Source organism: Knufia obscura, assembly GCF_036327395.1.
Source record: "Knufia obscura strain CCFEE 5817 isolate CBS 148926 chromosome Unknown scaffold_7, whole genome shotgun sequence".
NCBI lineage: Eukaryota > Fungi > Ascomycota > Eurotiomycetes > Chaetothyriales > Trichomeriaceae > Knufia > Knufia obscura.
The window spans coordinates 1,566,706-1,590,091 of record NW_027042693.1 but is presented as its reverse complement, the minus strand read 5'-3'; the positions used below and the strand labels follow the sequence as shown (position 1 = coordinate 1,590,091).

The window sequence follows — 23,386 nt, the reverse complement described above, 5'->3', positions numbered from 1 at the left end:
AGGCGATTACTCCTACGGAGGCTGCTAATGCAGCGAGTTTCCTTGTCTAGGCACAGTTGAAAGAATTTGGCGGACTAGTCAACACCCTTCTTGCGAGAGACCCACCCGCATATGGCATATCCAACAGGAGAACCGCTTATGACGGCGTCCCGCAGGACGATGTCTGCAGGCTCGATACAATTGGTCGATTAAGATGCTGAGCGTGCCTTCCTTGCTTGGAGAGTCTTGTTTGGTCCAGGCAGGTTCTTCCATAAAGTTCACAGCTCTTTAGGCTCGAATCGGGCATCACCTTCTTCAAACATCGCGGTGGCGCTGTCTGGTCATTTCGCGTCGAAGACTCCTGCACTGTTTAGTCAGATAGCCGAGGTTTCTTCTGGTCGACGACTTGCATGGACCGATAAGGGGTATCTGGCACTCATACCTGCAGTGTCAGCACCAGGAGATGTGATAGCACTCCTCAGGGGTGGACGTGTGCCGTTTGTGCTGCGAGCTGGTGAATCGGGCTGGCGGCTGGTTGGGCCGTGCTATGTGTATGGTATCATGGAAGGTGAAGCATTCGATGAGGACCTTCGTGGAGGACACTGAGGCTGGAGAACTACCAAGCAACAGTATACTCGGTATACTTGACCTGTCCATGCAGACTTCTTGACCGAAGTACCTCTCAGGCCGAAGAGCCATCAACACCTCCGATCAGGGCACACTCTTGGCGAAACTACTTGCAGCCTCAATCTAAGGTCCAATATGGTTCTGCACGACCCAATATAGTGCAACAGCATCACAAGGAAGCAATTATTTACACCTGTCACTGTCAATAGCGTTGGCATGAAAACCGATGCCAACCGCAGCCTATGTAATAGTGTTACGAGAAGGACGGCTCGACGTTCTGTTATTCAACGATAACAATAGCTTTCAATAGTCTCCTACCTCGCACCGCCTCAGCCGCAACCGCTTGTCTGCTGCTTTACCAAGGATGAGGACGGGTAGAAGGGGCGCCAAGAGCAGCTCTTGCATTTCCTATCAACAAGTTTACCGTGACCATAGCACTTTCAACAAGTTGGATCAGCCAACACCACCCGTCAAATGTCACCTGCCGTTCTTACAAACACAACGGAGGTGTTCTCCAGACTATAAAGTCTGCTCTGCGCAGTGTACTCGCCTTCGACCAATTCCGCCATACCAGACGTTCAAATTCAACCACCCGGTCCAGTCCAGTAGAAGACCCGACCTGATCGATCAAAAGCCCAACATGCAGCCAACCAAGCTGCTAAAAGCACTTCTGGTGCTCCTTACCACAGTCTTCCTAGTCACCCTTGCCCATGCAGAATCAGAAGAGTCAACCCATGACCTGAGCGAGGGGAACACCTTCGTCTCGGCCGATCAAGACGCTTCAATGGCAGAGCCGGGCAACGACTATGCCATGTCTTGCGGTGGCCACAAAGAAACCACGTTCGAGTGTCAAAGAGATCCCTACAAGTACTACTGCAACAAGCAGGGCAAATTGAAGTACTCCAAAAGAGACACTACCATTTGCGACTGGTGGTGAGTTATAGAACGTTCACTGGATCGCAAATTCATCGACTGATATTTTTGCTAGTGAGTGCATTAATCTCAAACCAAAGCCTAACTGCATCATCAACCTCATTGGCCAGGCCAACTGTGCTCGAGACTTGGGCAACGAGACTCAGTGGGAGTGGAGGGATGATTTCGACAAGGCACAAGCGATCAAGAAGCAGCAGAAGACAATTGAGAAGGGTGCCGAGACTGACTTGTCAATCAAACCTGGTGGACCAGTCCCAGAACCTCAGTCCTCGGCTGCTTCACGACCCGGTATGCCAACTTTACTCAGAAAGCTCAGCACTGTCATTGGTACAATCACTGGCCTCGCCATCCCAAAACATGACTCGGCCAAGAATTGTATCGCTAGCGCCACTCCAGTGGACCTCAGCTGTGAGCTTGGTCACAAGGTTTGAAAGCCTTATGGGAGCAGTCAAGAAGCAGATGTCGTTGGTGTGTTCTGAGAATTTGAGCTGCGCATCTCACATTAAAGCGTACGGCAGAACTTGCGGGCGGCTAGTACGATAACACGGAAAGAGATTGTGGAAGAGATAATGTATGGACGAAAGGGGCGTGGGCTCGATGACTACGCTACCTTTGTCCGATATGTTTGACAGACGCGAAAGTTATAGAGAATAATGTCATTATAATTAGGCTTGATCACTCAAGGTAGATTGAACGTAGAACTCACCTGACCAGTGACCTCCCCAGCCGGTACAGAAGATAACACTAGGTTCAGAATCCTCCTCTTCATAAAACCTCGCGCACTCGGTCACTCCAGGTAGGAGATAGCCAAGAAAGATTGTATCTGGTCTCAGAGATGAGCGCTGACTGAATCTGACGTCCTTGAATGGTAAGCGAGCGCCGTCTAGAAGACATGCCAGCATTCGTGACATAAATCAGTCTAATGGTGAGAAGTAAACGGTCTTGCCGGACTATGAAGCCTGGCATCTTGTTAGATGTTAGCCATCACTTCCTTGCTCCAGTGGTGTGGCATTTCTGGCTGTAATGCCTTTTTTTATATCGTCCTGCGAGCCTATCATGTTTCCCGACGCGCCCCCAGTATCCTTCGTGTCGGCGTAACTTTCAGCAGATGTTTATTTCTTGCGCTTACCACTGCAGCCAGCGTCGCATATTGTATCCATTCGGCACCCGTCGAGCGCCCGAGGCCCTTCAGCAACCGATGAAGCCAAGTTCGATGTGTGCGGGCTAAGCACCCCTATAAGCTCTAGCGGTCATGTCCGTCCGCACCTTCACCGCCCAGAAATTTAAGATACAGTAACCGCTGATTTCAGCACAGGTTTAGGCAAGTGCAGCGGCCACGATGGTCCTTCCTAGCGCAGAAGGCGTGCACGGACATGACCGCGCTGGTGCTTACAGGGATGCTCAGTCGCCGAGGCAGTACTCTAATTTTATCGCAGGCAGCTACTGTACGATCGGCATGCTTAGGCATCCGAACGAGCCGGCTTGGTCTCCGGAGATCACCACTTTGGCCTCTTTTGGTGGTCGTAAGGCCAGCTTTAGGTTAATGACTTGCTACAGGCAATGACTAGAATACATTGATGCGAACACCTTACCTGTCGATGCTAGTCACATTTCGATGCGAGTCTAAGTACCAAGAAGCATAGAAAACAATAGTCAGACGGCTGTAGATGTGCTTGATATCTTACCGCAGATTTAGGGATCAGCCATGCCCTCTAGTTGCAACTGAATTTGGTCGGAAGCATAGTACAGTACCTGTGCTCTATGTGTACAACACCCACAAGGCACAAGCATAAAATATTTTAATTGCGGCAGTCTAGCTAGAGAAGGGCCTCGGCCGTAGCCCATACGCGTGAAGACCGATCAAAATGATAGCAGGCCCACGAATGTCGGTGACAAGTTTACTCACTTCGTCCTAGACAATGTCACGGTTAGAAGCAGATTAGACCACTCCTCCAGCAAACCGAAATCAAGTCGACCACCTTTTGCTTCGCTACTCACGATGACCACTGCAGGACTAGTGGCAACCGAAGACGAATAGCACCTTCCACATTCGATTATCATGCAAAGCACCTACCCTTCAACCTTTAACTTCTGCTTGCCATGCCCCACACGCTCAGCACCCTCTGGGTCGACCAAGCCACGTGGATCCTTGAAATCGACCCAACCCAACATCGGCTATGACACATATGTTAGCATCAGTCGTCGTCCACTAGCACAGATTCGTGGTGGCCTTACCTCGCTTGTGGCGTACCCCAGCAGCTTCTGCACCTTGACCGGCAGAGATCTCACAACTTCCATGGGCACGCAAAGGTATTGATTCTCCTCCTGCCTCAACCAGCCCCTAGTCATGAAGCAACTGAACAGCAACCGCTCCTCATCCTTCGTCGTATTTGCGCTGCCCCCGTGGTAGCAGCTAGACAGCATGATAAATCCATCGCCAGGATCCAACTCGGCATAATGTGCGAAAGCTTCATCTGGAGGCTGACATGTATCTTCCAGATGGCTGCCGGGGATGAAGCGTGTCGCACCATTTGCCTTTGTAGTCTTCGTCCCTGCCACAAAGAAGCCGATACCGTAGTCTCGGGAGTTCGCGGGTTCAGGGTACTTCTCTACACGTGGGCGGGAAGCATAATGGATGTCGTCGTCTCGATGAAGAGGCTGGTTGAAGCTCTACCCTGGCCGGACGGAGAAGGCAATGGTGTTGTTGACTTGTGGCGGGGAGATATTGAGGTTATTTCTATTGCCGTACCGTGGGTAGGATTTTGTGGTGAGGAATTGCTCGCAGACTGCTTGGTAGAGCTCGTTACCAATGATGTCGAGTGCGAACGTCCTTGATTTACCTACAAGCCCAAACGCTCGTCGGGTGGTTGGTGGAAAAAAGTTGTCGCCTGCATCCCAAGGGGTATCTGCTTCCAAGGCAGGTCTGATATCCTTCTCCATCTGTGCTACTGATTCCTCGGAGACGATGTTACGGACGATCACACCACCTACACGCTTCATTGCCTCAACCACGTCGTATGGGTCAGCATCTTTTGCAAACTCAGGTGCCTCTAAGTGCTGTCGAGGGGGCCATGCTTTCTTCGATGCCTCTTGCAGACGGTCATATGGTAACCAGACGTCGTCGTACTTGACACTTGGCGGCGGTATCCTTGCGTTCAGCGTGTTTTCAGTGCTTGTCTCTGCCATGGTAATCGTATCGTTGCGTGAATGGAGTAGCTGTCGATACCTTCACGGCTGACTGATGTGTATCTGGAAGCTGACAACGTTCTTGCCAGCAAAGTCTTGCCGGACTTTGCGATGATCCCATTTGGATCGTATCAGCCGGATCAGCACACGATGATGTGGTTCTGCATATCGAGAGTGGTGAACCTCTGGTATGAAGTCGCTTGTGGCACTGGCATAAGGGTTAGCGTGGTGTGTCGGAGCAAGTAGATATCCCACTCCGTCGAGATGCCGAGTGGAAGCCGAGCTCGGCTAAGTTATTGGACGCCGTCTTGTCGATCGCGGAACACTGACCAATGATTACTGGCGTGCACTAATGGACGCCCCGCCAACCACGTAAACATTGACCAAAAACTTGTGCATTTGGACTTGCACGATTTTTTGAATTAAATACCTTTCCACAACGCAGTTATAATAATTATAATCTAAGCTTACCATTGTAATTAAATACCTTTCTATAACGCAGTTATAATAATTATAATCTAAGCTTACTATTGTAATTAGCGGCCTTAAATTATATATCCTTAAGCTCTATATTAATTTCCGATAACGTGCGTAGCTAAATATTTTTATAATTAATAAAATAAACGAATCCGCCCGTAGTCTAGTTTTACGATACCTACGCGATAATATTAGATAAGCCGATATCCTTAAATAATTAAACTAAATTAATATATATTAGAGTTAGCGAACGTTATAGCGATATATTTAAACCTAATATACTAATACTAACTTTACTAGTATTAAGCTAAACACTTTAAGATATAATATTAATACTTTAATTATAAAGTACTTCTATATACGAAGATTATCTAATAATTTAATCTTAGCTATATTATTATAATACGGTATTAGGCTAACTATTTAGTAATAGTAGTATTAGCGTTAATAGCTAGGGCTACTATATAGACTTTATAATACTAAAGAATAGGAAGTACGTTTCTAGTAATATAAAACCGTTATTAAAGCAAGTATCGTTACGAATACTAAGTACTTAATTATATAGTTATAACTAAATAGAATTATACCTTTACCTATTAAGATACGCCTTTCTATAAAGAGATATCTAGCTTATATTATAGTAAATCTAGCTAGAAGCTAACTAGCTAAGGTCTTTTCGTAATAATAAGTCTAAGAATTATAAAGTAATCTATCTTAAGGCTAACTATATATAGTTATTTAACGGCTATAATAAGCTTAATATTAGGTACGGAATTAGTATTTACGAGGCTATTAACTACTATTTTAAATATATTATATACTTCTATATCGGCCCCGCTTATCGTATATAAGTTACTATTTATAAGTATACGTATAAGCCGTTAAGATAAAAAAAATAGTATTTTAGATTTAGCTAATTAAACCGCAGAAATAAGGTTCCGATAATAATCAACCTTTAGTATACCCTCTTTAAAGACTATTAGTATTCCTAATTCGAAGTTGATTTTTATTTTAAAACTTATCCTTTAGCGAAGAGCTAGGTATTTAGAACTTTAGTTAGGAATAATCGTATTAAGGCGTTATAGTATTATATAACACTAAGTTAGTTTAGATTATAAATAAAAAGTCTTATTATATCTTAAAATAGAGTTTCTTTAGCTAATAATATTAGCTCTATTTTAACTAGTTATAATTAGTTAACTAGTATAGCGAATCTAATAGCGATTAAGTAGTACTTTAATTTATCTTTATACCTTTAATACAAAGCGAGATCTTTTAATAGATTATCGTTTATAATGATTATAATATTAAATAATAAAAAGAACGGTTATATTACGTTATTAATATCCTATAAGAATTATATACAACAAATTCCGGATTATATACTTTATATAAAGATAAAGAAGAATAGTACGGCCTCTCTTTAAGCTAAAGTATTCTAGACGCGTAGCTTAAAGCACTAAAAGACTTTAGTAAGTTTTAGAATAATTAGTTAAGTACCTTTATCTTTTCTTATACTAATTGATACTATAGTATTCTTATAGTATTATTGATTTAACTTAGTAAGTAACTATACTAAGAACCTTAACTTTAGGTATATATAAATTAAGATAAATAAAGCGTTTTATAAGTAGTATAGCTAATCTAATTCTAACTATTAGAATATATCTCTAAATATAATAACTACTAATAACTAAGCTAGTTATTATAAGCTCTAAATTACCTAAGGTATAATAAAGGTAGCTCTAGAATAGGTAGTATAGTTAGTTACTATATAGTAAGTGTTATAGGATACGAATATAGAATAGTATAAATAGACTTCTACTAAACTAGATTAAACTTAGATTTAAGATTAACTATAGAAGTTAAAGGAGTATCTAACTAACTATAAAATAACTTCGTATATATATTCGTAATACGCAATATTAGGATACTAGTAATATTATAATATTACTATATTCCTAATATCGCTATTTCCTAATTAAGTTTAGTTTCTTTATACGGCCTTTACGGTATATCGTATCTTACCTACGCTAAAGCGCGTATTCTCGTAGTTCTTAGCCTAATAGCCTTAGCCTATATACGGTACGTTACACTAGTATAGTATCTAATAATAATTAAATAGCTAGTAAGCCTTTATCTATACTCGTCCTAGTAGTTATAGCTAATATATAGTATTTCTAGCCTATCTTAAACTATTATAAGCTAAGGTAAGCGGCTACGGTAATAAGGTTAAGTGTCACGGTTTGCTCTGTTTGCACCTTAATATATAACCTTTGTACCTCGGTCGTAACTACCTTTGCGACCTTCTATATAACTTTTCGTCTATAGAAGTAATACAATTAATTTAACTATACTCCGTAATATAAAGTTATACCCTTAAGTTTATCCTTATCCCCTATAACGACTATATAGTTACCGATAAGTATATATAGCTTAAGTATATACTTAATTAACTTCGAACCACTCCTTAAGCGATCCCACCTCCTTTAACTACCCCTCAACTAGAGGACTTATAGCGTAAGTAACGCGCTATATAATACTATTAAAATATACGAGGAGAAGGACTCTACTAGGAAGATACAGTAGACGGTAGCCGATACTAGAATTATTTACCTAATACGACGCAGTATAAGCTATAGTAGTAAATAACGAATATTACTTATTTTAATCTAACGGATAAACACTTATCTTAACCTAACTACTTAAGACCGTTTTTAACCTCCTTCTTCTTCCTCTCCTTTCGTATACCTAAAGAAAAACTACGCTCTTACTATTCCTTAAAGGATAACTACTAACCCTCCTAACGAAGAATTAGAGCTATTTAATCTTAATAAACCGCCTACTACAAAAAGATTAAATACCCTTCTACCTTTAGCGTACACTAGATACGCCCGATAAGAGCGCGCTAACTCACCTAAGAAACGCACCCTATCGGCTAAGATATTAAATAATAACCTACTTACGCCTAGCGCCTTAAAGCGCAGCTATAACGGTAATATTATACCTTTATAATCCTAAACTATTTAAGCCTTAAATATACCGACTATCTAGCTATCTATTAAGCGACTAAACCGCGGCGAAGATAACGCATCGACTAAAGAGGTAGGAAAGAATAGCTATATCTTACCTATAGAAGAACGCGACGATAAGGCACTAAATAAGTACCCTTATCGTTACATAGTTAAGCCCTAACCGCCTTAACTAGCGGCTTAACCTAAGGGTAACTTAGACGATAAAGAGGCCTATAATAACTAGGAAGATTAAGACTTTAATAAGACTATAAGTAGCCTCCTATTAAGCGCCCTATAACAAGTTATTAACCTTTCTTACTTTATTATACGTAATAAGTCTATTCCTAACGAGGCCCTTATTATTTAAGGTTCCTAAGAATTTCGCTATAAGGTCACGAAATACTTATATATATAGTTTTACTATACTAAGAAACTCGCCTATATTAGCGAGATATTCTTAGAGCGTACAAGCGTACTCTAGCGACGAGTCTAAGAGCTAAAGGCAGAACTTAAAGAAAAAAAAGAGCTTACCGAGTCTTAGAAAGTACGTATTAAACAATTTAAGAATTAATCTTTAGTTAATAACTTAGAGTCCGAGGTTTAGGAACTTAATAGACGACTCTAACGTTAAGATATTACGATCGCGGAGTTAGAAGGTAAGATTTAGCGTAGAGAGATAAAACTCAATTAATATAAAGGCCTAAGAAAGGACTTAAAAGCGTAACTCGTAACTAAGACCGAGGAACTTACCGCTACTAAGGCTAAGATTACCTCGCTTCAGTAACAGTTAGGTATATAAGCCTAAGCTTAAGAAAGGACTAATACCCCTATACGGGAATCGTCCCTATCTCTCTTACAAGGTTATTAGCCCCTACCTTAGTTACTAAAGGTATAATACGGTATAATAAGCATAGCCTTACGGATATTAGTACTACTAGCCGCTACTTATAAAGCGTCTATAGCTCCGTTAATCTTAGCCTCACTCTTCGGCACGAACAAGCTCTAATACTCTTACCTAGTTCTAAGTCATTTAGCTAATACTATTCCTTTAACTATACCTATAAACGCTAATATACTAAGTGTCCTATAACCTACTTATCTCGATCCTCCTAAGTTCAACTCTAAAGATAAAGAAAAGAACTATAACGAATAGAGATTAAATATAATAGAGAAGCTTAACGCAAACGAGCCTATATTCACAGCTTAAAGTATTAAGTATACCGTTCGATATATTATTAGTCAAACTACTAGTAAGGCCTTTTAGCGACTTAAACCTAGGGATCTAGAATATACTAATAAAAATATAAATAACCCGTTTAAGACTCCCTAGGAGGTCTTTAATTTCCTTAACTAATACTATATAAACGAGGATAAGGAATAAGACGCCCTAAATAAATTCGCTAAGCTCTAAATAAGTAAGAAGAAGTCGTTTAAGGACTTTTACCTTAAGTTCGATAATCTTATACTATACTTACCCGCTTAAGGCGAGAAAACTAAGGTTTTACAACCTTATAACTAAGTTAAACACCTAACTCAAGAAGAATATTAATAGTAACTACCGCTACCGTATTACCGATTTCCCTACTTACATACAGGTCTATAAAGAAGTAAACTAAGTTAATAAGGAGAACGACGAACGTTACACTAAGATCCTAATAAAGAAGATAAAGGGTTTAAATAATACCTACTCTACCTCTACCTCTACTAGCACAGGCGCTAGTAGCTTAGAGACGACGACTAAACCCACTAGTAGCCGTAATTATCCTAAGAGATACCCTAATAAGTTTAAGAATATAAAACGACTTATAGAGCTACTTAAAGAATAACTTAAAGCGAAGAAGAAATATCTAGTCTATCGGTAAACTAGCTACCCTATAAGCTCCTCGGACTACCTATTAGCTAAATAAATAACTTAACGATCTAATAACTCTAATAATACTATCTCTATTAGCGAGGTAAGAGTATAACTAGCTCTAGCTAAGCTTAGCTCAGAAAAAGACTAGTCCTAAACTAAAGTCGTAGTCTAGAACCGCTACTACGCCTAAAGCGTAATAGTAGTTAATCAGCGTTACTTCGTCGGGACGATATATAGTAACGTATCTAGGAACTAATAGTAGTAGCAGCTATTATAGTGCTACTACGTGCACTAATAGGTCCCTTACTACCTAAAGAAGACGCGGTCCTATCCTCTACTAACGTTATAGGAGAGGTACCCTACCTTACTATCTAAAGAACGTGCACCCCGATATACGGTAATAAGATATTCTATACTAATTATATAATTAATATAGGTACAATCGCGTAATTTATTAATTAACGCTTCGCCGAATACTATAAGCTTAAGCTTATACCGCTTAAGTAAAAGAAACGCCTACGCCTAGCGGACCCTAGTAAATAGGCTTTTATCGAATATAAGGTCGAGATCAATATCGTTTTCGGCTAGTACTTTAAGTAAGTATCCCTCTACGTTGCACTAGTATTAAATTACTTTATTATCCTCGGTATATATTAGCTAACCTAGTATAATATTAACCTAAAACCGCGTGCCCGTACCGTAACCTTCTTACTAGGTAAGCCCTATTATAATAGCTATCTACCGTACTAGACCCCGTATACTATCTTCGGAATAGAAATACGTGAAATATTCCTTATAGCCACTATTAACGAGATTAAGATAGTAGAGGCCTCTATTAGTGAGTTTTATAACCTAATTAAAGGAATAAGCGTTAAGTAATATCTCGTACTATAGCCCTAGGATTACTATACCGAAGGTAAAGACGTAGCCGATTATTCCTCCCTCTTTATCTTCTCCGTGAAATCTAAGGATTAGGATAAGTTTATAAACGGAGGTCCACTACCTACCGACCCTAAGCTTAAGGTATCAGCTACTCACTACTAATTCCTCTCTATATTCTCTCGCCCTAACTCAAAAGTCTTACCGTCTTACCGCTCCGGTAAAGATCATAAATTCTAAATTAAGAAAGGTAAGAAACTCTTATTTAAGAAGGCCTATAGTATAACATAAAAAGAACTTACCGTAGTTAAGAAATACGTCGATAAGCACTTAAAGAAGGGTTTTATTTAACTATCTAAATCCTTTATTATAGCGCCTATTCTGCTCGTTAAGAAACCTAGTAGAGAACTAAGATTCTACGTAGATTATTATACTCTTAACGCTATTACTATTAAGAATAAGTACCCTATACCGAATATTAGAGAGATACTTAATAAACTCTACTTAGCGAGATATTTCACTAAATTCGATATTATTATAGCCTTTAACAGACTACGGATTAAGGAAGAATAAAAGTACCTTATAGTATTTAGTACTAGATTTAACTAGTTTAAATACCTAGTAATACCGTTCGAACTATACAACGCACCTAAAACCTTCTAGAGCTACGTTAATAACGCCTTATAAGACCTCCTTAACGAGTTCTATATAGCCTACCTTAACGATATCCTCGTATTTAGTAATACCTTTAAAGAATACGTTCGCTATATAAACGAGGTACTAGCTTAACTAAAAGAAAAGGAATTATATATTAATATCGACAAGACCGAGTTCTACTAGTAGGAAGTAATATATCTTAGTCTTATTATCTTAACCGCCGGACTTCGTATAGACCCTAAAAAGATCTAAACGATCGCCGACTAGCTAATACCTAGGAATAACCGCGACGTACTCGCCTTTCTCGGATTTACTAACTTCTACTAACGATTTATATAAGCCTTTAGGTAACTAGTACTACCGCTTACGAACCTAATAAAGAATAAGGGCGCTAATTTTAAATAGATAAAGGACTGCTAAATCGCCTTTAAGAAGCTTAAAGCGTCCTTTTATCGCGAACCTATCCTCTAGTACTTTGACCTAGAACTAAAGACGTAGGTAGAGACGGATATATCCGACTATATAGTTATAGGTATACTCTCGCAGCGTAGCTAGGACGGAATACTTAGGCCGATCGCCTATTTTTTAAAGAAAATAACCCCTACGGAATACAACTACAAGATTTATAATAAGGAGTTACTAGCTACTATACGCGCCTTCAAAGAATAGCAACTAGAGTTAGCGGGTTCGAATCCTAATTATTTAGTTAAAGTATTATCTAACCACCGTTCGCTTAAGTTCTTTATAACTATAAAGGAACTTAATTACCGCTAAGCTAGATAGAGCGAGTTCCTCTCCGAATTTAACTTTAATATTTAATATTACCCGGGGAAATAAGGTACAAAACCTAACAGTCTTACGCGCCGAAGCGTAGACCTTTTAAAGGGGGAAGAGAATAAACGCAAACTCCACTAGTATTAAACCGTCCTAAAGGCTTACTATCTATTAGAAGAGATACTATCGGCGGAGACGTTATATCTAGTAGTCGCGATAGCAGAAGACGTAAGCCTATCGCTACCGAACGAGTTAGTATTAGCGCTACCCTTAATAGAAGAGTAGATTTTATCGCTATATAAATAAGATTAGGTAACTTCGCACATTATTTAAGTAATTAAAGACGACGCTTATAGTATACCTCTAAAAGCATAATAGGAGTTAGGACTATACTAAGTCTCTATAATAGATTATAGACTTAATAAGTAAGGCTTCCTACTCTACTACAGAAAAGTATAGGTACTAGCCGACGAGTAATTACGTCTTATAATAATAAATTACTATTATAATAACCGAATCGCGAGATACTTAGGAATAGCTACTACTTATAAGATATTAACCCGTAATTACTAGTAGCCTAGGTACTTCCTTAACGTAAAAAAGTACGTTAAAGATTACTATACCTATAAGCGCACTAAAGCCTTTCATATAGCTAAGAGTAAGGGCCTTTACTAACTATAAGCCTTAAATAAGCCCTAGTAGTATATCGCAGTTAACTTTATCGTTAACCTACCGCCGAGTAAGTTAGATAATATAACTTATACAAATATCCTTATTATTACCGATAGGATAACGAAGATAAGGTATTATATCCCTACCGATAAAATAGTTACAGTCGCTATAGTAAAGATATTCTATCGATATATCTATTACCTATATAACCTTCCGTTTACGGTCGTCTCTAATTAAAGGACTTAATTCGTTTTAGTATTTATAAGGCGACTCTACAAGCGCTTAGATATTAAGTTAAACCTATTAACCGCGTTCTATCCTTAGACTAACAGCTAGTCTAAAAACTCTAATTAAATAATAGAATAATACCTCTACGCCTTCACGAATTACCTATAAGACAACTAGGTAGACTACCTACCGACTACGGAATTCGCAGTAAATAATCACGTATCTAAGACTACGAAAGTAACACCGTTCTTCGCTAACTATAGTTATTACCCGCGTATAGGCTTTAAACTAGTAAAAAGACTAGCTATTAAATTTTCTAGTTCTACTAAGTTCGATATATAAACCGTAGATGAATTCGCTATAAAAATAAAAGACCTATACACCTAGTTAAGAGACGAGATTATACTAGTATAAGTACGATATTAAATACAAGTAAGTCGACCCGCTATTATACTTAAGAAAGGTAACCTAGTTTAGCTTAATACGCGTAATTTACGAACTAATAAACCGTTTAGAAAACTTAATAATAAGAACCTAAGGCCGTTTAAAGTCACTAAATAAATTAACCTACGCGTATATTAATTAAATCTACCTAAGATAATACGAACTCACCCTATCTTCTATATCTTACTCTTTACGCCTACGACTAATAATAGTCTCCTAGGCCAGGCTACGACTCAATAACTACCTTCTTCTTAGATCGTCGAACGCACCGAGTTAATCGAAAAAGAATAGGTCGTAAAAGAGATTATAGATTTAGTAATATCTAAAAGAAGATATAAGACACTTAAATATAAGGTGGTATAAAAAGGCTATACACCTAACTAAAGGAATTAGAAAGAGATACTACTAAGCTATAACGAGCTAGTACAGGAGTTCTACCGTTATTACCCCGATAAGCTAAGCCCTCTCAAAGAATACACCTTTAACAACTTAGGTAGTACCTAAATCTACTAGCTACTTACGAGATAAGCTCGTTAATAATAGGAAGAGAAGAGCTAGGTATTTAGTTTAGGCTTCCGAAAGAATAACACCGTTATCCTTATATTAGGAGCGTCGGCTAATCCCGACGTCGCTTTCTAAACAGCCCTATATTAAAACTACGCCTATTACTAGTTAAGTAGGCTGTACCTAGAGGGCAGCGGTACTCTATATCGAATAGTTATAGCTCTTATACCTAGAGGCTCGCGCCCTCTATCGCAGTATATTACTTAATAGGTAAAGCATAGCGCAAGGACCGCCTTATAGGATATAGTACCGATTAGTAAGAGTAAGGTATAACTAAGATAATCCGAGCGGGGATAGACTACGTATTAATATAAGCGAGTCGCAGAGCCCTTATATTAACGACGTCAAGTTAAACGCTAAACTAAACTATTAATTAGAACTGCGATTGCAAAGCGATACCTTTAATAGCTATAAAAAGATACGACTATAAAAGGTTTATATGAATTACGACGGCACCAACTATTACCTAAAACCTCAAAATCACGGCTAACTAAGCGTATTTAGGAGATACCGCGTACCGTATTAAATACTGTATAGATAATAAGAGTAATATTAGTTAAGAGTAGAGGACCACTCTCGTTAAGGGGAGGGGGTAATATCACGGTTTACTCTGTTTGCACCTTAACATATAACCTCCGCACCTCGGTCGCAACTACCTTTGCGACCTTCTATACAACTTTTCGTCTATAGAAGCAATACAATTGATTTAACCACACTCCGTGACATTAAGTATAAATCGTAAATCCGCGCCTCTAAAGACTACTTTAACTATAATATAATTAACTATAGCTAGTTCTTTAAAGATTATAACTACTACTCTAGTACTAGTTAGTATACTCTTTAGACCCCGAATATTAGCTTTATATATTATTATCTATAAATAAACGTAGTATAATAAAGTAAAATAAGAATATATTAAGTACTAGGATTATATACGCTTTACTTTAGTTATATCTATTACCGATACGATTTAAGGTTACTATTAATCTATAGAGCTACTTTATCTTATAATAGTTAATTCTACTAAGAGAAATAATTAAGCTTATACTTAAGCGATATTATCTATCTTATAAGAGGGCTAGCTTATTAATATTTACTACTAAGTACCTAATAAGTACGAAGGTCGCCCTTACTTCGCTAATAATAAGATTTAGAAGCTATTCTCTCTTCTTTATATATCTAAGACCTCTAAAGCTATATATAAAACTATCCTATACTAGGAGCCGCCTCTATCTACTTACTTAGTTGTTAATAATAAGTTTCTAAGTAACGTAGAGGCTAGTATTAAAAAAATTAATAAAAGTACTAAGAGTAAAGAGGTTATTAGTACTACTAAGACTTTTAAATATATTAATTCGCCTTAATTGTTTTTTTATATACTACTACTAAATAATAACGATACGGCCGATAACGAAGGTAATAATATCTCTAAATAGCTTAGGGCCGACTAACTCTTAAATAATTATTTCGCCGCGGTAGCAGATAGCCTTTTATCTATCGGCTAAAATAAGAAGATTAAGTCTCTTAGAGAGAATAATACGGTGGATGATCCTATAGTTATATCTCTAAAAGGACCTCTTCCTAGCGTATTGAATTTAGTTAGTAGTAAGCTAACTAAGAAAGGAAAGCGTACTGTAAGTAAGACTACTAAAGATAGGAGGATAGAGGTTACCGGTACTATTTAAAGGTTAAAGCGAAATCGCGAACCCGCGTAGGTATATTTATAAGGATATAACTTTTTTTTAGGATAACCTTTTTTAATAAATATTTCGGGAATAAATTCTATGTATACGATTTAATATAGATATGTCTTACGATTAATTATTATTAATTAATTGACGTTGTGGTTGATGATCATAGAATTTATAAAAATCCGTGATTTGGCGCTTGTCAATGTCAATGTGCGTGGCGGGACATCAATTAGTGCACGCCAGTAAATGATGGCGGCGACAAGGATACGGTTTGCCGAAGACCAGGAAGTGATCGTCGTGCGCGTGGTGCAACTGTGCACGCGACTATCGAAGATCCAGTCCAGCAACCTATTATGATCCGGGGGTTAAGTAAGGTCCACAGCGCCGACCCGTTTCATAATCAGCTAGAAGATGATACGGTGAGAGTGATAAGGACATGCCCGTCCATAACGGCCGCTCCTGGCCGTCATCTAGAATCCGCAACAGCGACATATACCCACATCAGCCCAAGGCATTCCTCCTCCATCTTCAGTCCTTCCAGCTATAGGACCATTCTTGAGTATGGCTTGGGACAGAATCCTCAAAGGCAAGCTACGGCTTGCTCGGCCTTTCAACCAGAACTTCGTCATGGGATGGTATGTTTCCGCAGCATACCTGAGAAGTCTATAGAACTCATAGCTCACAGCATCCTCTTCTGCACTCCGGGCATCTACCTGGCCTTGACCGGTCTTGGCGCAGGAGGAGGAAAGCCATCCTCTCAGCAAGTGGCTGCTCTGACAAACAGCATCCTGTACGGTGTGTATACAGTTGCAGGATGGTGTGCCGGCCCTGTCCTCAATTATCTCAAACCAAAGTATACGATGTATGTACCCTTGTGACTTTGTGCAAAACAGCAGCCTGTTGACTGTCCAAGTGCTCTAGGAGCTGTAGGCTATCCCATATATGTTGGCTCGCTCTGGTACTATGACCGAGTTGGCGGCGAGGCCTTTCCCCTTTTCGGTAAGGCATCGACACGACCCCTTCACTTGGGACTTGCTAACGTCAGCCAGGAGGAGCTCTTCTGGGTGTTTGCGCCGCATTGCTCTGGACTGCTTCAGGTTTCATCCAATTCGCCTATCCTGAGGAAGTCGACAAAGCAAAGGTAGGTGAACACACTTTGCGTCAATAGGTCCCTCGACTGATTGCTCATAGTACATTACCTGGCAATGGGTCTTGACTTCGTCCGGTAGCACTGTGGGTGCCCTGATAGCATTCGCTGCCAACTTCCGACAGGAGGAAGCTGTCGGTGTGTCAACTGCAGTCTATGTGGTCTTCATCGTCATCATGTGCATGTAAGTGACGTTGCAATGCTCCTTCGGATTCCTTGGGCTTACAGTGTACAGAGCCATTGCTCTGAACTTCCTGCTCATAGTGGACCCTAAAGACGTAGTCCGAGATGATGGACGTCATATTGCCATTTTCAAAGCGCCAACGATCAAAGGAGAGATTTCTGGTGTTGTTTCAGTTCTTACGGACCCAAAGATCATCATCCTCCTGCCGGCGATGTTTGTGGGGGAGATGTGCTTAGCTTTGACAAGCAGTATCAACGGTAAGCCAAACTATCCGCTTTGGGGCCAGAGACTGACCTCGACCAGCGTACTACTTCAATCTGCGAACCCGATCCCTCAACAACCTGCTGTTCCAAGCCATCATGATTCCGGCACCAATATGCCTGGCATATATCATGGACAACAAGAAGATCCGGTCCCGACGCATTAAGGGCTTACTAGGAAGCGTGCTTGTCGGACTCATCTCGCTCGGCGCCATCGGAGGCCTCCTCGGTTGGGTTGTCAGTAACCACATTGATCGGACTAAGGCTGCCCCAGCAATCGACTGGACAGATTCGGCGTTCGCAGCGGGATTCATTCTCTATGTACTCTCTGGTATCATATACGCTTGCTTCCAGATTGCTGTACAATGGACATTGGCGGCTCTTACGAATGATCCTGCCCTTTGCGCCAGGTATGCAGGTGCATTCAAGGGGACTGTCAGTTTTGGTATGTGCATTTCTTTCACCATCGACTCGCAGGGCATGAACTTCAAGAAACAAACCATAGTACAGTTGATTTTGTACATCATTGGCTGGGTCTGCTTGCTCTATGTCATTGCGGTATACGTGAAGCCGACCAATTACTTCCTAGAGGATTCGGTCATTGTTCCTGCTGCATTTGAGCAGAAGGTGGCCGTGGAGGGAGTCATTGGCTCGGATCAGGCGGAAGAGCAAGTCATTAAAGAAGAGATTGCAAGAGGCAGTCTGAACCACAAAGCGGCCAATGTAACTCAAACAGCAACCAAGTAGCATGAGTCCATGGTAATCTGTCTCCGACCAGTCTGGTCCGGCTCAAGGTTAAAGCTTAAGCAATCAGATCGTCGTACCGAGGGCATGTGATGTTTTGAATCCGTGTAACTCCAGGGGGGTTGTGCTCAATGAGTACTCAAGCAGGACCTCACTTCCAGCCCGAGGGTGCCGATCTTGAGTGTTGTGGTACGAGACTGGTAGCGAAGTCGTCCATTTGGCTCATGATTGGACATTGCTCAATGTCCTCGACTATTTCCCTAACCCCGCCAATCGCTGGTATGAATCAGGATGGAAGGAACAAAGTCGCTGGAAGTTCTTGGAGGATCTTGTCTATCACGTAGAGCCCGTCAGGACTCGGGACAGGCAAATAGAGGCGAGTGGATGAACACAGACAATTTACAGCAAGCTCCTTGTTGCAGCTCTAGGAATTTCTGCTTATCTTGACGCCACACCTGCGCGAAGCGGCCGACCATACTGGGTATTGACTTGAGCGGGTCACGCTCATAGTAAGCGATCAGTTTGGTGGCTGGGTAAGGACAAAACATATCGAAAAATTACTTGCATTGTAGGTCTCCGGAAGTCGCACCTTCCTCTTGCTCCAGCGTCGGTGCGTTCCACGCATCTACATTTTACGAGAAACAAAGTCGCCGTCGTTGGTTCTTTCTGAAGCTTCGATTGTTCGCTCGGGTGAAGGGTGCTGAAGCAACTCTAAAGGAGGCTCATCTCACCTCTCCATAACTAACGAAACTTGCGAAATCCATATTAATATGCAATTCTTGCTCACACAACTACATCACTACGTATTGACTTCGACGCTGACTGTGCTTAGGTCATATACTCCGATCCCTGTCCCCGAAATCAGACCGCTACTGACCAGGTCGCGCCGCTTTCACACTCTCCTCGACCTCCTCAAGCACACGCTCGATCGCATCCTCCCTCACACCACGAGCCTTCAGAAGCTCGAATGCTTCTTTCTTCGACGCGATGCCCCCTGCAACACTCTGCTCGATGTCATTTCGAATATAGTCGATATAGGCCTTGTGCTGGGCCATAATCTTCTTCTGCTGGACGCCGGCGGTGTTGGTAAGGGTGCCAACATCCTGCGAAGCTCTTGTGAGGCCTCGATCGATATTCTTCGTCATCTCTCGTGCTTTCTCTTGCTCGAGAATTTCCCAGTTGATTCGTCCCTGAAGGTACTCGGCCTTTGCGTGGAGGTATCGAATCATGTATTTTGATGATGCATCCGCTTGCGTCTCGTCTCAGATCTTCAGATCTGGCTTTTGAAAAGGCCAGGCGTGCTCCGCGAGCACCTTGAGCGTTGGTGTCAGGTTGCCATTAATGGCCATTTGGTCGATATCATCGAGATCGCATTTCAATCTGTCGAAGTTGTGAATCGTTTGGTCTGGGATGCCTGGAGGTGCCAGGTTGTACTGGTTGTGCACCGGTCCCGTTCGATTAGAAGCAGGTCGTGTTGCTTCAGTAGTGGTAAGGCCGCTGTCTCTGATCTGACCTTGAGGTCGATCTGAAGAGGCTTGGATGTTCGACATTGCTGTCTCGTGTTAGTGGGTGTCTGAGAAGCTTACGTTTTACCCACTTCTTGGTTCGATATGTTTGTTGGCTTACCTTGTTTTTTTCTCAAACCTGGAGTTTCTCAACTAGACTTTGCTAATCGGTTACCTAGCATGAGTTAGTACTATGTTACAATTGAGGGCGCCAGACCAGACTTTAATGAGATATATGTAGCTGGTACGGGCGAAGAGACTTACTACTTTGAGTAGTGGAAGATCCAATTGAAGTAGATTTTCTGGAGCAGGCGGATAGGGCTGTATTGTCTTCAGACAAAGTTTGGCGACGAAGAATAATTGTTATGAATGGGCAAGGTCAAACAAGTACCTTGTACCAAAGGTCATGTGATGAGGCTGAGTGTGTCTGATGGAGTGAGTAACTGATGTGCTTCGAAGAATGGCAGTGGAAGACCAGGAGACTGGCGAGTAGTATGGTATCATTTCGAAAGAGTGGAACCCCGACCGGACAGCACTTTGTCGTGCACTGTCTGCTTCCATAACAACCTGATCTGTCCATGCCTGCTTTCACTTCGAGTGCTCAGCGGTGATGTCTCTCGGCTTTCAGAAAATGGGTTCACTTCCCAGCACTAGCCGTACTAACATGGTAACTCAAGGCTGCAGCCCTAAGAGCGACTTCCGTCGGACTGCAGCGAAAGGGCGTTTTCCGGTGTAGGCAGTTGCAGCGTCACAAAGTAGATGAATGGAATCGATTACGGCGCGAGGAAGTGATCTTTGATGGGTGTGCAAACTACTCTATCAACGTCCCATGGACATCTGCTCACATTGTCGGCAATCGCATTTGCGCTCGGGCGTCATACAAGCCAAGACCCTTGACCCCATAGACCACATAGTATGTGCTGTCTTGTCAACAATCGTAGCGACGAGTATTTCTCCTCTTTTTCTTAAATCGCTGTCATGGATTGCCGCCCACAGTCGAAGGTGATCTGGTGATAGACTGTAGGTATCCTCGCGTTTCATGTAACCCAGCCGCCATCTTCCCATACATTTTAGGTTGATGTGCCTTCTCTTGCTCAAACTTGTCGACCTGAATTTGTCGTCAGGTAATCTCACTCCCGCCCCTCGATCTCTTGACCTCCTGTCAGGTCATTTGCGTTCCGAGCAATGTCGGCGTTCTCAACGGTAAAGTTTTCCTGCGCAGTAGTGGCACGCTTCGAGTTCTCTACCTCAGCAGCATCTTGGTTGCTCGGAAATACCTCTGCAAGCATATCTCCAATAGCCTCATCAGGCACACCACGCATCTGGAGATGCTCGGCCAAGTCACTGTCTGAAGCCAAATCACCGAAAGACTGCTGGAGGTCGCCTCGCACGTACTTGACATAGGCTTGATGCATGTCTTCGGAGTGCGCGCTTTGTGGAGCAATTGTGTTCTTGAGTTCCTCCATATCCTTCTCCAGTTCCTTGTTGCGGTCGTTGGCGGTTGTCAGACAGTGCTCGAAGTATTCACATTTGGCTTGATGGTACCTTAGCATGTGCTTAGATGCTTCATCAGCCTCCTCGTGACTCCATGTAGGTATGTCACCATTGATAGGCCAGGCGTTGCGAGCCAGAACCTGCAGGTCCTTGCCAAGTCGGCCATGCCATGCCTCGACGTCGAATTCTTCGAAGGCTGTCCGCACAGCAGGAAGTCCACCAGTAAGTTGTAAATGTGTCTCTTTTGGAATTGTAGGCCGGGACAAGTCTGTAGGCTCGCGGTCGTGTCTGGTTTGTGGACATGAAAGATTCCTTAGCAACAGATGGTTTTGCGGTCACGGCGCGCGACGGTGTCCCAATGCTGTTGGTGTGACCCTCGACCACGCCATCTTCAAAATATTGTACCTCGTCATTGTTCTCGTCATTGGTGCGCTTGACCTTCTTTCGTGGTCGATTGTCGAGAGCATTATCGTCTGATGGAGCATTGTCTGGTGTTTCAGTCGTGTTGGCGACAATAGTATCGTCCACGACCTCGGGTTCTTGGATCTCGTCGTTCACGTCGCCAGGATCTGACCTCGCTTTGGATGCTTTTCCGACCTTGACCTTGACTTGAAGGGTTTGCCAGTCTTTTATGGACGGGTGGACCTCCTGAACATGATACTCAAGTGAGCTTCGCCAATTGCTGGGGACACTACCCTTCTTGAGAAGCCGATCGAACTTGTTGGCGTTCGGGTCGTTTGGACACAGCCTACAACCGTACAGCACCATTGTAGGAAATGCGTGCTTGGTTTCGATTTATGTAGGTTGCGTGTGGTGCGTTGGGATTATACCTGCGACCAACGTGGAGTAGCGTAAGTTGAGAGAAAGGTGTACAGACGAAGTTTATCAAAGGTCAGCATAAATCAATTGTGATTGGAATTGGGTAGTGTGATCAAACAACAAGTCTTTGACGTGGCACGTGACAATTCACTGCTGAGGCTGTGTTCAGTGATAGAACGATTGGAAGTAACAACACAGTGCTTCTGCCACTCACTCAGCTCGAGTGCATGACTGGCACTTCAGATGTTAGTGACAGCTTGTATTGGCTCATAGGATCGAAGGTTTCGAGCACTCAAATGTGTCCGTAGAAGTTCTAGATTCACTCGTTTGTAGTGATCAAGCATCACAGGCAGAGCAGACACCAATAATGACAAGCATGTCAACTGTCGGACATGCCGTCAAAGCTTTGCGAGCATCGCAGCTGACAACATCACAACCAAACCAAACTCTGTTGTTCAAGCACAGAGCAAAAAAGGCGATAGCAATGAAAGGAAGAAATTGAAATCATGAGTTTACATAAGATTGATTGTGGGTCTCGAAATGCGCAAGTGGCCTTTGCAACCACCAATAGCTCTCGCCCCTTTTCTTTCGGCAGGACTTGTTGCTCCCTTCCATGAAAACCGATCCTCATTGGTCTCTCTGCTTCTTGACCTCTTCCATTATCTGTTCAAGCACCTGCTCAATGGTCGACTCATCCGTTCCTTGCGCACTCAACATTCCAGCAACAACATCGTCGGTCACGGGCTTTTTGCCAAGGACATCATCAATGTCATTAGCGATGTACTTCAGATAGCCTCGCTCCTTCTTTCGGTGACCCACATTTTCATCCTTGGCTTCATCGACTTGTGCTTGTAGCATATCGACCTTCATCATTAGATATCTGACCGCTGATAGCGACCCCTCGTTGGCTTTGGCAGCATCAAAAGCAGCTTTGTTGCCCTTTCTGTTGGCCTTCTTAGACGGAAATGCTTCTTCGGCGATCAATCTTTCCTGGTGACCATAGAGGCCTTCAAGAGCCTCGAGCGCAAAGGTGTCGAAATAGAGACGGGGTAGTGTAGGCTTCGTTGCGGGAGCCTTTCGATCGCCCCTGGTCGCGACCCTTTTCCGTACAGAAGCAGATTTCGTGGCTTGTTCGTGAGGTTCTTTGTCGACAGGGATAAATTCTTCTGTTGTTCCGGCTTCCAGCATCTCGACATCTGTATCTGTTTACGTCTCACTGGTTTCTTCCTCGTCTACGTTTGCGGCGTGAGCTA

At 41.9% G+C, this 23,386-nt stretch overlaps 5 protein-coding genes across 5 annotated transcripts; 2 read left to right on the top strand and 3 right to left on the bottom strand.

The window, feature by feature from the left end:
- Window positions 1-1,246: 1,246 nt before the first annotated feature.
- Window positions 1,247-1,970, top strand: PMZ80_006771 (uncharacterized protein; the record flags this gene model as incomplete). The annotated part of the gene is made up of 2 exons (XM_064875182.1): window positions 1,247-1,539; window positions 1,595-1,970. 2 exons carry the CDS (start codon window positions 1,247-1,249, stop codon window positions 1,968-1,970), a joined length of 669 nt encoding a protein of 222 aa, XP_064729582.1.
- Window positions 1,971-17,303: 15,333 nt separating this feature from the next.
- PMZ80_006770 (uncharacterized protein) lies at window positions 17,304-18,318 on the top strand (the record flags this gene model as incomplete). The annotated part of the gene is made up of 3 exons (XM_064875181.1): window positions 17,304-17,311; window positions 17,363-17,568; window positions 17,615-18,318. 3 exons carry the CDS (start codon window positions 17,304-17,306, stop codon window positions 18,316-18,318), a joined length of 918 nt encoding a protein of 305 aa, XP_064729581.1.
- An 866-nt stretch (window positions 18,319-19,184) lies between these two features.
- PMZ80_006769 (uncharacterized protein) lies at window positions 19,185-19,865 on the bottom strand (the record flags this gene model as incomplete). Its single annotated transcript, XM_064875180.1, has 2 exons — window positions 19,185-19,571; window positions 19,629-19,865. 2 exons carry the CDS (start codon window positions 19,863-19,865, stop codon window positions 19,185-19,187), a joined length of 624 nt encoding a protein of 207 aa, XP_064729580.1.
- A 1,085-nt stretch (window positions 19,866-20,950) lies between these two features.
- On the bottom strand, window positions 20,951-22,082 carry PMZ80_006768 (uncharacterized protein; the record flags this gene model as incomplete). Its single annotated transcript, XM_064875179.1, has 2 exons — window positions 20,951-21,602; window positions 21,664-22,082. 2 exons carry the CDS (start codon window positions 22,080-22,082, stop codon window positions 20,951-20,953), a joined length of 1,071 nt encoding a protein of 356 aa, XP_064729579.1.
- Window positions 22,083-22,760: 678 nt separating this feature from the next.
- On the bottom strand, window positions 22,761-23,321 carry PMZ80_006767 (uncharacterized protein; the record flags this gene model as incomplete). Its single annotated transcript, XM_064875178.1, has 1 exon — window positions 22,761-23,321. The coding sequence occupies one exon, from the start codon at window positions 23,319-23,321 to the stop codon at window positions 22,761-22,763; it is 561 nt and encodes a 186-aa protein (XP_064729578.1).
- Window positions 23,322-23,386: the final 65 nt, after the last annotated feature.